The sequence below is a fragment of the Alosa sapidissima genome, chromosome 9 (assembly GCF_018492685.1).
Source record: "Alosa sapidissima isolate fAloSap1 chromosome 9, fAloSap1.pri, whole genome shotgun sequence".
Taxonomy (NCBI): Eukaryota; Metazoa; Chordata; class Actinopteri; order Clupeiformes; family Clupeidae; genus Alosa; species Alosa sapidissima.
The window spans coordinates 22,501,793-22,519,064 of NC_055965.1; the positions used below are offsets into that span (position 1 = coordinate 22,501,793).

Here is a 17,272-nt window from a genome sequence, read left to right on the forward strand (position 1 = left end):
TCGGCCCTGACGGCACAGTGCTGACCATCACCAGCGTTAAGGCCACCAACCAGGGATCCTACCGATGCATCGGCACCAACAGCCAGGGACGAGGAACCATCACAGCTTCGCTCAACATCAAACGTATGTGTGTGTGTGTGTGTGTGTGTGTGTGTGTGTGTGTGTGTGTGTGTGTGTGTGTGTGTGTGTATGTGTGTGCGTGCATGTGTGTGTCTATGTGTATATCTTTGTGATGTTAAAGTGTCCCTAATATTAATCAACTGTTTTCAACTGAGTATGTGCATGATTGTTTGAATGCTTGTTCTTTGTGTGTGTGTGTGCGTGTGCGTGTGCGTGTGCATGTGCGTGTGCGTGTGCGTGTGTATGTGTGTGTGTGTGTGTGTTTTCCAGAGTCGCCAAAGGTGCGCGTCACCCCTGCCAGCCCTGTAGATCTCAAAGTGGGCAGAGCTTTGTCACTGGAATGTCATGCCACTGGAAAACCCCACCCCACAATCACCTGGTACAAACAGGAAGGAACACAGCACACAGCACTAGTTTCCTCGACAACCACTGATTCCAGTGCCCAATATAAGGTAACCGTACACATGCATGCTCACACACACACACACACACACACACACATAAACATAAACATACACATCACACACATACACATACACACACACACACACACACACACACACACACACACACGTAAATGACTTGACAAGAGCTCTAGGGTCAGGATAAAAGACTAATGAGTAGGTAAAAAAAGTTAAAATAAATGAAATAAATAAAATTATATCAAATTGCGTTACATACAGAATTACACAATTCTTAACATTATTTTTGGTAGCATTATTTGTAAGAGCAATAGCAGTAGTAATGATAGTGATAATAATGATTCCTCTCTCACTAGGTGGCAGCTTTGCGAGCTCAGGATGGGGGCACCTACATCTGTCGTGCCCAGAACAAGGAGGGCTCCACGGAGGTGAAGGTGCAGGTGCGAGTGGGTGGAGGGGCCTCTGATGGTGCCCTGCCCAAGGCCACGGTCTCCGTAGAGGAGATCACCGCCGTGCAGGGCCAGACCGTCACCATGCAGTGCCAAGGCAGCGGTAGGCACGCGCCATGCACCACAACGCAACTGCCCTTATGGTCAGGATTTCTTCCATTGGCAAAATTATTTAAAAAACTAATAAACATTATAAATAATAAACAATTTTTGAGTACATTTTAGGCACTTGAGAAGTACAACATCTCTTTCCCTCTCCCATTCTTTCCATACTGGACATGATATTTAACCCTTTTGGTCAGGGTTTCTACTATAGGCGCATTCTCATATGAAATATTTTTGTGAAAGGCCCGTTAGGCAGGACAACACATAGTACAACAAGGACAAAATGTTAGTCACCGTTATGCACACAAAAAGTATATATTTATAAAATATATATATATATACTTTTTACTCCACTTTTCCCTGTCTTCTTAATTTATATATATATATATATATATATATATATCTCAAAGTCAAAGTCATATATATATATGATATATCTCAAAGTCAAAGTCATATATATATATATATATATATATATATATATATATATATCTCAAAGTCAAAGTCATATATATATATATGATATATCTCAAAGTCAAAGTCATATATATATATATATATATATATATATATATATATATATCTCAAAGTCAAAGTCATATATATATATATGATATATCTCAAAGTCAAAGTCATATATATATATATATATATATATATATATATATATATATCCCTCCCTCTCCCTAAGCTGCACCAGAGACTTTCTAATGTGGAGACACAGCACTCAAAAAATACTCCATAGAAATTCATGGGGCTAGTTTGTCACGCGAATATGGCCGTTGTCTACACATATCCCACCCCTTCCTCGGCAAAACGTCGACATGTGAATACATTGAGCCAATCATGTGGTGTGATGTGAAGACATTGAGCCAATCATATGGTGTGTTGTGAAGACATCGTGCCAATCATGTGTTGTGATCTCGCCGCTGGAGCAAGATTGGTGTCGTGAAGCCTTGCGCATGCGCATTTCTGCTGAATAGGATGCCCGACGAGTGCCCAAAAAGCGTTGTCATATGGCCGCCGAGTGGAGGGACTTGCCTAAAAGGACTTTGGCTGCACTAATGTTTATGTTCATATACTTTTTGAGTTTCTATGATGAACTCTAACTTGATTTTCTCTCTCCTTTCCCCTCTCCCTCTCTCCCTCCCTTTCAACCTCTCTCTCTTGTCTCTCTCTGTTCTCTCTCTTTTTGTAGGTTCTCCTACTCCGGTAATCTCCTGGTCCAAGTTAAGGGCTCCATTGCCATGGCAACACAAGGTAGTAGGGGGCTCCTTGACCCTCACTAACGTTGGGAGACAGGACTCAGGCAAGTGGAATTATAGTGTGTGTGTGTGTGTGTGTGTGTGTGTGTGTTTGTGTGTGTGTGTGTGTGTGTGTGTGTGTGTGTGTGTGTGTGTGTGTGTGTGTGTGTGTGTGTGTGTGTGTGTGTGTGTGTGTGTGTGAGTGAGTGTGACACATTTCCTTGCCTACTCTTGTCTTTTTCCATATATATCCATCTATCTATCTATGGGGTCTCCCTATTTGTGTACCTTACTGTCTATTTATGTATACTGTATATTATCTATTTATTAATATATATCTTCGTATCAGGTCAGTATATCTATTTATTAATATGTTTATCTTCATATCAGGTCAGTATATCTATTTATTAATATGTTTATCTTCCTATCAGGTCAGTATATCTGCACTGCCACTAACTCAGCTGGGGAGACGGAAGCCTATGTGCAAATGGAGGTGGAATGTAAGTTTTCCACTGAGATACCACAAGCAATCAATCAATCAATCAATTAATCAATTAATCATTAATTCCATCAAATTAAGTTAAGCACACTAAAGGTCCTCTTTCCCCACACCCCCCTGATCAGCCAGATAGAGGCGGTGTTAGCGTAGTGGTTAGCTGGGCTACTGTAGCATGCAGTAGTCTGAAAAGCTGTGGGTTCATTTCCTGGCTTCCACCGTTGAATTGCTCTGGGGACACTGTAATCCATTGTAATGTAATTGACATATGTAAGTCACTTTGTATTAAAAATGTCTGCTAAATGAATAAATGAGATATGTAGTAGGCCATTAGATCAATCAATTAATCAATCAATCAATTGTTTACAGCATACTGAAGAATAGGGTTAGTGAGTGTGGTCAAATTGACAATGACACAGTGTTGGTGAGTGTGCTAAGAAAAATGCAGATTAAATGCAAGGGAGAGCCATGACAATTTATTAACAGGGGAAGACTGGCAAGCTGGACATTCTGGAAAAGTCCAGAACAGCCGTCCATCCAACGGCGGTCGGCTTGGCTCAATATAGCCTAGCCTTTATCTCCAAATAAATACGCTTCACTTATGCCTATCAGTAGCCTACTGTATGTCTATGCTATCAGCTGTTATTTAAAAAAAAAAAACGGTGTGGTAGTGGGCCTTTTTGGAAGATAGTCCAGGGCCTTTTTTTAGTCCCAGTCCGTCCCTGCTTATTACTGTAATATTACATGTCACTCACTGTCTGATTTTGAAATGGTTTAAGTAGTTACAAGTAGACCCAACATTCCTGTTTTTATTTTATTTTAAAGAATCAAATACAGTTTTATATTTATATATTCTATATCGTTTTTTATGTATATATTGTATGCATTTGACATAAATTTGATCGAATATAGTTTTATATTTATATATTCTATATATTTTATATTTATATATTCTATATAGTTTTATATTTATATATTCTATTTTAGATTAATTTGATCAAAGGAAGGCTGAGTCTGACTCCACCCATGCCCCCCCCCCCCCCTCTTCCTCCCTTAGCCCCGCCCTACGCCACCACTCTACCTGACCAGGTAGCAGCTCGAGCTGGCGACGCCCTCCGACTACAGTGCCTAGCCCACGGCTCCTATCCAATCAAGTTTCAGTGGAGCAGAGGGGGTGGGGCCTCCCTTCCCTCTAGAGCCACAACCACCAGCGAGGGCGTGCTGCTGATTGGTCAGCTGAGTTCGAGTGACGGCGGTGTCTACAAATGCATGGCCACCAATCACGTGGGCTCCCATGAAGCCCAGGCCAGAGTGACTGTGAGAGGTACAGAGCAGCAGATTAGTATCTGAGGAAGGATGCAAATGATAGTTTTATAAACACAAACATAGCTTCATACAAATAATCAGGTTATAAACATATACAGAGCTTCATACAAATAATCAGGTTATAAACATATACAGAGTTTTATAGAAATGATTGTGTTGTAAACAGGGTTTTATACAAATAATCATGTTATAAACAGACCTTCAGAGCCGGACAGTAACGGAGTACATTTACTTGAGTACAGTACTTGAGTACAATTTTGAGGGATCTGTACTTTACTCAAGTATCATTTTTGGGGAGTACTCATGACTTTACTCAAGTACATTTGAGAGGCAAATATTGTACTCTTCACTCCACTACATTTATATCCATAACCGTGAGTACCCGTTACTTCTTCTAAAAAAAAAAGGAAAAAAGAAAAATCTCGGAAATCCTCAATTTGTTGTTTCCCTCTCAAACATGATTGGATTGTGCAGGCGCCAGTGATTGGGACAGCCTATCAGCAATCACCTTCAGCTTTCCGCCAAAGTCAATTCCATGGTCAGATTTAGATAAGAGACAAAACCATGGACGAAACAATGGATGAAGACACAGCAGGTCCATCCCGGGAATGTGCCAACCTGTGGCCCCACCTCACCAGACTATTTAAATTTTCTTAACAAGTTAATGATAGTTTTCGCTTCAAGTGTTTCAATTACAAAATAGTATTTTGTATTTGAAATACATATTTTAAATACATGTATTAGAAATACTGCCCATCCCTGGCAACATGGTAAAAAGATGAAAATGACTTGATTTTACTTTCAATTCCTTTTACATTCTCCAAGGTATTAACATTAAACATTTTCATAACTCCATGTAGGACGTTTCTGTACATAAATGTAAGCACTGTGGCAGTAGTAATGCAATATTTGAAAAAAAAAAGTAGGCTACTCTTGTACTCTTGATACTCAAGTACTGTACTTTTAAAAACAAGTACTTCAGTACTTTTACTTAAGTAGACATCTGACTGTTGGTCTTTTACTTGTACTTGAGTCAAATTTAGCAAAGGGTATCTGTACTTTTACTCAAGTAATGAAGCTGTGTACTCTGTCCGCCTCTGCAGACCTTTATATGAATAATAGTGTTTTATATAGTCTAACGTTTAGAGTTTAATATACAAATAATATAATAATCTTTATGTTATGTTTTTCCGAAGCAAATTACCATGACATCAATAAACATAATATTAGCATTAGATTAGCATTAATTAACATTGATTAAAGAAAATCCAATATAAGTAATGGACTAATTAAAATGTAATGGAATAAAAACAATAATCGTAAACTCATACAAACTACAAACTAAAAATACATTAGTTAGACATAAATAAGGTAAACAGATAAATCTTTAAATCCCTAGAACAAAGAGTAGTATGTAAATCAACAAGTTCTGTTACATGTGTTTTCTTTTTGACTAATGCTGTTGTATTTCAAAACATCTCTGTGATGGTAGGCCAGCCAACAATGCATTGCAATAGTCCAGTTTGGAAAGAAACATGGCCTGCACAAGAAGTTGTGTGGCCTATTGTGTTTGTCCAGACTGAAGCTTAACTGAAACGTTCTGTTCTTCAGAGCATTACGCTGCAACAAGTAGCTTCCATTATCATCCCTGGAACTGGCTGCACCAGATGTGATAAGCACCGCTCATATTAGTAGAAATTAAACCAGTCTTCTAAAATCGTTTTTCGGGTCCGTGAACAGAATTCTTCAGTTGCACACCCGGTGTAGCCTGGCTGTTAAAATAAATAAAAAATAAATGCAGAACCTGCACCCGGTAAGAAGAACCTGACTCTCAAGTTAAAAATCTCCTATGTTGAAACATTCTGACAATCTCTCTCTCTCTCTCTCTCTCTCTCTCTCTCCCTCTCTCTCTCTCCCTCTCCCTCTCTCTCTCTCTCTCTCTCTCTCTCTCTCTCTCTCTCTCTCTCTCCCCATGTCTTTGTTTCTTCTCTTCTCTCCCAGGCTAGGGTGTGAGGCGTCTGACACATCCTGCAGGTGATGGTCACATTCCCCTGCTCCTTCTCGAAGCCAGACGCGCACACACCTACACACTTAAACACATTCGCAGGCACACACACACACACACCGACACACAAATACACACACACATGCATAGAAATGAATGCATGCACATACAGACAGGTGTGCACAAGAAAGAGAAGAACATTCCAGAATCTTCTTCTGAGGTTGTCTCCATGTCAACCACATGAAAATCAAACAATAAAACAATAAAAGTCCCAGATTGGATGTTCACTTGTATGATTATTACATCATGATTGTGGTTATGTATGACTTTTCTTAGATACAACTCCAGTACTCCCTCAGAAGCCTGTGTCCCACATGTGTTGGTCGAGCTCTATTAGTTTGTGTTTGTTGCTGTAGACCTACAGCTGGAAAAGACAGATTATATTCCTTTCATGAAAGAAAGAAAGAATCTGTAAAGAAAGAATCTGTAAAGAGGAGAAGAAAGGCCCCAGTTGTGGCGCAACTAGCTGGGGCACCTGCACCGTACGCCGGCGACCTGGGTTTGATTCCCGTGCCCTGATCCCTTCCGGATCCCACCCCTGCTCTCTCTCCCATTCGCTTCCTGTCTCTCTCCACTGTCCTATCATTAAAGGCATAAAAAAGCCCAAAAGAGGAGAAGAAAAATAGAGTTGATGTCTGACCACAGCTGTTCAGCTGCTACTGAAGACAGGCATTTACAAAATGTATCCACTAGGTGGCAGTAGACGCAACCTTTGATTATTAGCCAGACTCTCCCAGACTGTTCCACTCCAACTCCCCCACTTCCTGCTGTCTTCAGCACTTCTCTCTCCCTCTATCCCCTCTCTTTCTCTCTCTCACTGAGAGGGAGAGAGAGATAGTAAGTGTGCGTGCATGTGTGTGTATGTGTATCTGGTAGTAATCACAGGGCTGCCAACTTTTCAAAAAACCTTGGAGTGAGATTTGGTGGGGCCAACCAAAATTTTGCTGCGGAAATTTTTGTTTGGCTCATTCAGCATTATACCTACAGTAAAAAAAACCTACATCAGTTGTTCTCAGGTGTAGGAACCAGGCATGGACGGATTATGAACTTTTGGGCCCCTGGGCCCAGATGTATTAAGGACTCCCCACTAATTGTCGCATATGTGGAAGGGGGGTTTGGGGGTACTCCCCCAGAATTTTTTTAATTTGTTTAATGTGATTTCCTGTATTCTGGTGCATTTTGGGGATGGGCATACTAAATTCAATCAGATTCATAGCCTACATCCTGATGTGTTGATATTGAGGCAATGATTCCATGCAAAGGCTTGGGCTTCAGGGCCCCCTGACACCTTGGGCCCCTGGGCCTGGGCCCGGAAGGCCCCGTGCAGTAATCCATCCCTGGGACCAGGGAATATCAAACTAAACCGAAAAGGCCTACCAGTATGCTGCTCCAAGAAACGAATGTCTCAAAATAAAACTCGCATAAGAAATAAAGGGCTGTCTCGAATTGTGGGCAGCCGTGGCCCACTGGTTACCACTCTGGACTTGTAACCGGAGGGTTGCCGGTTCGAGCCCCGACCAGTGGGCAGCGGCTGAAGTGCCCTTGAGCAAGGCACCTAACCCCTCACTGTTCCCCGAGCGCCGCCGTTGAAGCAGGTATTAGTGTGTGCTTCACCTCACTGTGTGTTCACTGTATGCTGTTTGTGTTTCACTAATTCACCGATTGGGTTAAAATGCAGAGACCAAATTTCCCTCACGGGATCAAAAAAGTATATATACTTATACTATACTTATACTTATATACAATCCTGCCCCTAAAGGCCTGTACTTTGTCTTAAGACCCTGGCCATAATTTGAGGATTTACAGTATCTAAGTAGACAAACTGGCTTCAGATATCCAACAGAGTGAAAAGAGATTGTGCAGTCTTAGCTGTGGTTAGTGACGTGATTCTGTTAACGGGGAGTTTTACCTAGCCTAGCGTAAACCTATAGGTTATTATTTATTTGGCGAACCTATAAGGCTTTTACCTTATCAAAAGTGAGGGGGAAGACTGATCTCTTCAACACTGCGGGGAATTTGGCGCTTGTCACTGTGTGTGTGACAGAAGCGGAATGGGAGAATGCGTGTAACCAAAAAAAAAGTTTATGAGCGATTTACGCGCAAATGGGAGAGTCCAATGAAAATGACAATGAAGCACTAAACAGATGCTGAAAACAGCACTGGTATTTCGCACGGCAAAAGTGTGTGTGTGTGTGTGTGTGTCTTTTTTAACCATTTTAAAAAGTGGGTGGGTGTTTTGTAAGAATTTAAGAAATGTTTGTATATTTTAACTTTTAAATGCATCAATCAGGTGCACTTTCAAAATAAATTCAGAGGTCAGACTTGCTTATTTTTATGGAAATATTTGTGCTGTAGCCTAAGCTATTTTGCACTTCAGAATTATAACCATGCACACACAGGTGGAATAGTTATGGTGATATTGCAATAAGTTCACAACCACAAAAACATATGCTACATTTCACAGTTCAGAAATGTTCAAAAATGTGTGTACATTTCAGCACTCCATGAAATTATGCAGAAGTGGTCACCTGTGTTATTCAGCTAGTTGTTGTAATGGTCATTGTAATGGCCATAGCCTATAGCCTACATGCTATTCCTTTTTCAGGATGTACCCATATTTGCATGATGTGAATGTTTGCATATGGCTTATGTCAGGCTTTATATCAATATTTGTGTCTCGTTATTTGATTTTCTTCATATTTTTGCATTAATGTCACTAGGAAGCATGCCATATTCATTTATCTGTAATGGGATTGGCTGGAACCTGACAATATAAGAACCATGATAGTGGGATAATCTATGGCTGAGCAATTTACAAAAATGTATGTAGGCCTACTGACAAATAGTTTACATTAGAATAGGCCTACATTATAATTTCGCCCCAAAGAGGCTATGTAGAAATGTGTTGCAATTTCAAAACCGGATTAGTCTACTCAGGAACCACTTATTGCACAGAGGCATGTTTTATATCCTCGTATTCGGTACGGTTTGCTGTTTATTGTGATATTGGGTTTGCCACGTGTTGTGTGAAGGGTTAGTGAAATATTAAACCGAGAGTAATGGGTGTGCACTGTGTGCAAAATGCAAATATGATTAGCCTAAATTGCACGTCAGTTCAATGGTAATTTTCGCGAACCATTTATCACAGCAACTTGGCGCTAATATCATTGGAAAGCCTAGATTCCGCAAGTTCATATGATGTGTGATATCATATGTATAATGTAGCACCCCTCTACTCTACTTAATAATAAATTGCACTTTAAAGTAAAAGGAGGTGCTTCTATGATTTACTGTTAAGTTTAGGCCAGTTCTAGGTTCGGCATTAAGGGGGGAGTAAATTGACAAGGACACCAGTATGTAAAATGTTATAAATAAATAATGCAGGTTTATTAAATGCAAGAATATCTTTTCTCTATGAGAAAAGAAGAGGAAATATTAGTAAATAGAAAATAAATAGTAAATAAATACAAAACCCTATAAAATAATAAAAGAGCTCTTAAAAATGCAAAGTATCAAATCAATAGTTAAAAACTCAAATGTCCAAAAGAAAAGAAATACCCGGGTAAGGTGGTGTGAGTGTACAATGTCAGTGTATGTGTGAAGGCTTATCTGTATCCAGGGAACAGATCCAAGGGGTTGGTTATCCAGTATGTGGTTATCCAGTATGAAAGGGCAGTTCAAGGGGTTGGTTATCCAGTATGAAAGGGTAGAACAGTTCAATCGATCCAAGGGGACTGACTCGCCATCCAGTGTTCCAGTGTACATAAAAAACCAATCTGCATACAGCAGTTTGAGAATACAATTAAGGATATATATTCAATATCAAAGTCGTAAGATATCATTAAATTCCAATTGAACTACAATTCCAGTTCAATTAAGTCCTATTAACTTAGCTAGGCACAAACTACGACGTTAGCGTCGCTGGTAATGAGAGAGAAGAGGTGCCGTTCTCACTCACACACACACAGGCTACTACTGTGTGCGCTCCTCTAAACATTCTAATATTAACGTCTCCTATCTCTTAGGAGTTAGTTACTACCAACGATCATATATTTAAAATCATGTAATTCAATATATTCATTAACAACTTCTCTATTACTCAAAAACATACTTAAAGACAATATTATTACAATAGCAGCACTTAAAAGAACAATAAAGTAAAAGCATCTCCGATTGGTTTTTAATTAGTTAGCTCAGTTTTCTAGCATGCTAATCATCCTATTGACTTGAACGCACTATCAGCTAACGGTGCTAATCACTCGCTAGCAGAATGCTAGCGAAGTATTTTAACTCACCGGAGTTCGAGGTTCAAACAACACAGGTCTTCAACAATCCGTAGAAAAATAGATATAAGGAAAGGTAAAATGATTCAATCTGATAGATAGATTTAGAAAAAGTTAGATTAGAGTTAGATAAAGAGTATTATTTTTCTTAAGAGGATTATCAGTAACGTCTAAACAAAGATCCTTAATATACATACAACCGTCTCTGGTCTAAACAATTTCATTCAAGTGGAGTCTCGAGAGTGAAAAACAAACCCGTCACCTAGGAGATGACTATACCACAATAAAAGTATTTTAGAATACCTGCACTTTCAAGCAGACCAAAAAAGAAATACATATAATCATGTAAACTCAGCTTCTTGCTATTTATTCATATTTATTCTATTTATATATTAAAATATGTATTGAACTCAAACTGTTCTAAAACTAAAGTTATGGTCTTAGTAACCAAACTTTAAGGTTTAGTTTAGTTGAACCTTATCTGCCAGGTATTGACACTGACACAGCGTGAGAAATCGGGGGTGTGGCGTGTGAGTGTGTGAAACTAATCAAATGCGTGTGTCTCACGGCCAATGCGTGAGAGTTGGCACCTATGGATTTAATCATACAGGGTTTAAGGACTTCCACCAAGGTATAAATACATACATACATACAAACGTGTATAGACAGTATGAATGAAGACTGAATGTGTCCATTTATAATTCTTCATATATTTTGCATATTATTCACTTTTTGGTGTGGTAGTCCTAAAATGTGTCCACCGGTGCAACAAAATAAAGAATGTCATTATTTAATTCAGAGAATGTTGGACAGATAAGATAGATGAGCCCAAGGCATATTAGGGCCAATCTCAATGCTTCCCCTTCCCCCTTCCCCTTAGTTTTGCGCGTGCACGTGAGACGAAGGGCTATCTCAATTCTCATTTCGATCGAGGGGTAGGGATAAGAGCAAGGGGTAGATACCCCTTAAAACCAAGTAAGATCGGGAGCTTACTTGAAACCGAGGGGTAAAAGAAATACCCAACATACACCGCTCACACCGGAAAAACACATGACGTTGCAGCAACTTCGCCATAAAGTTGTCATTTGGTCACCGCGACATTACCTTCTGGCTACGTTGTTGCAACGTCACAGATACTTTGCAAGACAATGTTGTCACTTGGTACCATTAGTAACATTGCAGCGACGTCGTGACCTGGTCAGCTGATGATGTTGCAATTTGGTACCGTTAAGAACGGTGCCACAACATTGTGATTAGGTCAGCTGGTGACATTGCCATTTGGTGCTGTGGGAAACGTTTCCGCGACGTCTGCCTATGACGTTGCCATGTAGTATTGTGAGTGATGTTGCCACAACATCATGATCAGGTCAGCTGATGACGTTGCCATTTAGTATCAGGAAATGTCCCCGCGACGTCAGCCAATGACGTTGACATGGCTGTTGTAAACGGGTCAGCTGATGACGTTGCCATTTGGTTCCGTGGGAAACGTCCCCGCAACGTCAGCCGATGATGTTGCCATGTAGTATTTGGAGTGATGTTGCCACAACATCGTGATTAGGTCAGCCGATGACGTTGCCATTTGGTGCTGTGGGAAATGTACCGGCGACGTCAGCCGATGATGTTGCCATGTAGTATTTGGAGTGATGTTGCCACAACGTTGTAAACGGGTCTGCTGATGACGTTGCCATTTGATGCCGTGGGAAACGGCACCACAACATCAGTCGATGACGTTGCCATGTAGTACTGTGAGTGATGTTGACCCAACGTTGTGAACTGGTCAGCTGATGACGTTACCATTTAGTGTCATGGGAACCGGGGAACTTACGTTACGGTTACGGAACGGCAACTTTCAACTCCACGTTGCTGCAACATCACCTGATGTTGTGGTTACGGAGTGGCGAGGTTGGGGAGTTACGTTGCAGTTACGAATTGTCACCTTTCACTTTGCATGTTGTGGCAACGTTGCTAAACAGGACTGGTGGCGTCGGTAACTTACGTTACGGTTACGAAACGGCACCTTTCAACTCCACGTTGCTGCAACGTCACCTGATGTTGCGGTTACGGAGTGGCGACGTTGGGGAGTTACGTTGCGGTTACGAATTGTCACCTTTCACTTTGCATGTTGTGGCAACGTTGCTGAACAGGACTGGTGGCGTCGGTAACTTACGTTACGGTTACGAAACGGCACCTTTCAATTCCACGTTGCTGCAACGTAACTTAATGTTGCAGTTACGGATTGGCAAAGTTGGGGAGTGACGTTGCGGTTACGAATTCTCACCTTTCACTTTGCATGTTGTGGCAACGTTGGATACGACGTTGTGGCAATGTATTTTGGGTCATTCAGTTACATTGCAGCAACGTACTGGCAACGTAACTGTGCTAGCTGGGTAAGCACACCGAGAGATTCATTGACATGAAATGTTGGCATTAATAAGGATTATAAAATTAAAATGGTAATTGTTTTATGTTGCATTCAATCTTGTGACCATATATTGAAGGTCCTGTTCTTCACGAGGAAGTTTTCAAAAAATCGCTGTTTTGTGAATGTTAACAGCACATCATTATTTGCGCGAATGTCTCGCATTTTACATATTTCCATGTCTACCCCGCGAAATGGCAGCATACCATGTCAGAAATGTAAAGTCCAACAGCAGCTAAATTCGCTGAACTTCTTTTTTACCGCTCGTCTGATATGAATGCTGCATAGGCCTACTGCTGCCGACTCCTCGCATAGGCTATTACAGGTAGCGATTGCTTCTGATGTCAGGTAACGACCATTTGGATATTATTGTAAAATATCAAAGGAGTTGTGGGATGTTTACATAGCAAACTGCATGTTTATTTTGTCCCCCATCCCTGTTTCATTCACCCGGACCAAGGTAGGCTGCGAACGAACATAGGCCTGAACGGTTTTATTCCGAGCTGAATTGCAATTATAGCCTATTTGACAGAAGACAGGTTGCTAGTGACAAAATATTAGCTTTCAGTGTGGTACGATCTCTGTAAATTACGTTAATTCAAGTGTTTCAATCATCCAGCTCTCCCTTATGGTTGGCTAGTGGTATCTCATTTCCAAGGGGAATATTCTTCACCCCTATGTCTTGCCACTCGGTTTCGAGGGACAAGGGCTAGGGGTAAGATGAAGGGATAGGGGAAGGGGAAGGGGTAAAACAGAGAATTGAGATTGGCCCTTAGTTTGCCCCAATTATATTTCCACATCAAACATACCCCCAAAAAATTCAGAATTATGTTATTTATATACTATAAGATGTACACATAGAGACTTCACCCAAATGTCTGGGTTACATTCATTATATTTAGTATAAAACCCAAGGAATCTTCATTTCATCCTTATAGCTGCATAGTAATGATGGCATTATTATACTACTATAACACTTTTTACATAAATTCTTCATTAAAATACCTTTTCCACTCACAATTCAATTTGTTGTACCACAGGACATGCCATTGCACCATTGGACAACAGAGTACTAGTATGCCCATTATTATTTTAAATTCAGTCAAATTTTTAGTACAACACAGGTAAAATATTTTTTTCTGATAGCTATATTTTCACATAATTATGAATGGAATTCATCTATAAAATAACTGGGTCAATTTAATTGAACAACCCATCAGCATAGTGTGTTTGTGTGTGAGGGAGGAGTGTGTGTGTGTGTGTGTGTGTGTGTGTGTGTGTGTGTGTGTGTGTGTGTAAGAGAGGGAGGAGTGTGTGTGTGAGTCTGTTAAAGAGGGAGGAGAGTGTATCTGTGTGTGATGGAGGATGTGTGTGTGTGTGTGTTTGTGTTAGAAAGAGGGAGAGTGGAGAGTGAGTGTGGGTGTTTATGTGTGTTTGTGTGTGTGTGTGTGTGTGTGTGTGTGTGTGTGTGTGTGTGTGTGTGTGTGTGTGAGTGGTAGTGGAGTTAAAACAGGTAATGTGTTCATGTCATTCTTATGTCGATACTGTCAAGTAAAGTGTTACCGTCCTTTTTGAAATAAAAAAGAGCAAAACAAATTGGTAACACTTTACTTGACAGTATCAACATAAGAGTGACATACGACTGTCATGACACATGAACCCTAATCCTAACTCTAATGCAAGTCAAGAAATATTTGTGGATGTCGCCATCTACTGAATTGTGATTTCTGTGTGTCGGTGAATTAAAGTAGGCCTATTTACGTGTGGATTTGTGTGACTTTATGATCTCAGACTAGCTACCGACTCAAACAAAGTCTCAATCCTTATTCTTCTGGATTTGAGTGCGGCATTTGACACCATTGATCATAGCATCCTAATTCACCGCCTTGCGAAGTGGGTGGGTCTCTCTGATAATGCTCTAAACTGGTTTCAAACCTACATTACTGGCAGAGATTTTTATATCAGTCTAGGAGATCATGTATCTGAAAAACAAGACTTGCCTTTTGGTGTGGCCCAGGGGAGCTGCCTTGGTCCCCTGCTATTTTCTCTATATATGCTTCCATTGGGAAACGTCATAAGTCAACATAATGTAAACTTCCACAGCTACGCAGATGATACCCAATTGTATCTTTCTGTGGAGCCAACTAACCCAGATGGCCTTTGCTCCCTCACTGCATGCCTAACCTCCATTAATCAGTGGATGAGCAAAAACTTTTTGAAACTAAATGATGACAAAACAGAGGTACTTCTGGTTGGACCAAAACTAAAGCGAGATATTATTCTTAGTAATCTGGGGAACTTGGCACACCAGGTCAAACCAAAAGTAACAAGCCTCGGTGTCATCTTAGATGCAGAGTTAAGTTTTAAGCCCCATATCAGTAAAGTTACTCAGACAGCCTATTTCCACTTGAGAAACATTGCCAAAGTGCGGCCCTTTTTAACTCAACAAGATGCAGAAAAACTAATCCACGCCTTTATCACTAGCAGGTTAGACTACTGCAATGCACTTTTCACTGGTCTTCCCAAAAAACATCTAAAGAAATTGGCACTCATACAGAACTCTGCGGCTAGACTTTTAACTAAGACTAAGAAGAGAGAACACATCACCCCTGTGTTGGCTGAACTGCACTGGCTCCCTATTTCCTATAGAATTGATTTTAAGGTTATGTTAATTACTTACAAAGCTCTGAATGGCATAGCACCTTCATATATCTCTGAGCTTTTAATATCTTATCAACCACAAAGGAAACTTAGATCATCCAATTCTAATCTTTTAATCGTACCCAAAGTGCTCCACAAACAAAGTGGAGAAGCTGCGTTTATCCATTATGCCCCCAAACTATGGAACACCCTGCCTCTGTACATCAAGCAGGCGAGTTCAGTAAATATTTTTAAAAAAGATCTGAAAACATACCTGTACAGGAAAGCTTTTAGTTAACTCATCTTATCCTGTAGACTACATTTTCAGATTATTCTACATCTGCTACTATTGGAGGGCGCAGCCAGCCAGAAGCAGATGGGCTCCCCCTATTAAGTCAGGTTCTGCTCAAGGTTTCTTCCTGGAATATGGGAGTTTTTCCTTGCCACAGTTGCCATATGGCGTGCTTGTGGGGGGTAAGAGGGTTAAGGCTGCCAGTCTTATGACGTCATTTTCTATATTTTTGATATGTTGCTGAGTATATCATAAACAGCAAAGAAAAGTGATTGATAATGACTGACTGACTATTATTGTGTTACATGCTTCAAATGTAAAGCACTTTGAGCTGCATTCTGTGTATGAAAGGTGCTATACAAATAAAGCTTTATTATTATTATTATTATTATTACTTTCATGTGAAGAACGTCTCAAAAACACATAACTTTGGAAAGCGAAGAATGCGTGTGCTGGTGATCCACAAATGCAGACTCACATTTCACAAATGAAATTTTCGGTTTTACAAATGGCATTTTATTTACAAATGTACAAAATTTGTAAAAATCAATATACGAGTTACAAATATGATTTTTTTATTTGTAGATATCAAAACACACATACAAATCAAGAAATATTTGTGGATGCCCCTCTGCGCATATACAAATATTATTGAGACAAATTTAGCTCCATACTTAACTCTAATCCTAACTTGTTATGCCAAAAACCAAATGACACCTAATAACAGAAGCGTTATGTCATAAACGTTTATGACTTGTTTATGACATGTTCATGACAGTGTCATGTCACTCTTATGTTGACAATGTCAAGTAAAGTGTAACCAAACAAATTTACCCATGTACTCACAAATGTGGGGACTACCTTATCTGCAGTCAGATTGGTCAGCACTAGGGGGTCAGCTGTCCAGTTTGGTGCTGCCGCTTCGCTAATGTCGGCCTGACTTCTTCTCTTGCTTCTTCAACTATTATAATTGCATGTGAATAATGCAATGTGTATAATTGTCATGGAAAGTTTTTCTTTTATTTTTATGGAACTTATTGTATGGCATATTAACAGCAATCAAAGCAAAGTGTGTCCCTGATGAAATGCATGCATGAATAAATAAAGTTTTTAAACATTGTCACACTTGGTGAAGATGGCAATATGGATTAGTAGATGAAATATGTAGAGTCTTGTGAACACTGTGATTTCTCAAAATTGACGAAGCACTGAAAGATGGTGGGACTACAATGGAATGCTATGCTCTGTTAGACATGATTGGTGATTGGTGGAGAAGTTTTGGAGGATTCAAATGAACTGATTTCATCTTTTTGCTTTTTTGGTTATGGTAAAAAAGCTCTTTTCACCTGTGTGTGTGTGTGTGTGTGTGTGTGTGTGGACACAAAAGCAGTTAACACAGTTAAGACTCGCA

At 40.0% G+C, this 17,272-nt stretch overlaps 1 protein-coding gene and 1 long non-coding RNA gene across 2 annotated transcripts in view; one reads left to right on the top strand and one right to left on the bottom strand.

The window, feature by feature from the left end:
- Positions 1-6,448, top strand: part of LOC121718068 (basement membrane-specific heparan sulfate proteoglycan core protein-like) — an 11,155-nt gene extending 4,707 nt beyond the window's left edge. Inside the window, exons 3-9 of the mRNA XM_042102895.1 lie at positions 1-123; positions 391-572; positions 899-1,094; positions 2,295-2,405; positions 2,772-2,840; positions 3,894-4,160; positions 6,164-6,448. The exon at positions 1-123 is cut by the window's left edge and continues 12 nt beyond it. Coding sequence (XP_041958829.1) covers positions 1-123; positions 391-572; positions 899-1,094; positions 2,295-2,405; positions 2,772-2,840; positions 3,894-4,160; positions 6,164-6,168 — 953 coding nt within the window. The 3' untranslated portion in view covers positions 6,169-6,448. The remainder of the gene's footprint in view (positions 124-390; positions 573-898; positions 1,095-2,294; positions 2,406-2,771; positions 2,841-3,893; positions 4,161-6,163) is intronic.
- Positions 6,449-9,585: 3,137 nt separating this feature from the next.
- Positions 9,586-10,744, bottom strand: LOC121718107. The gene is made up of 3 exons (XR_006033843.1): positions 10,708-10,744; positions 10,523-10,601; positions 9,586-10,003 (listed from the first exon to the last, which is right to left on the bottom strand). It is a non-coding gene; the product is annotated as an uncharacterized LOC121718107 (long non-coding RNA).
- Positions 10,745-17,272: the final 6,528 nt, after the last annotated feature.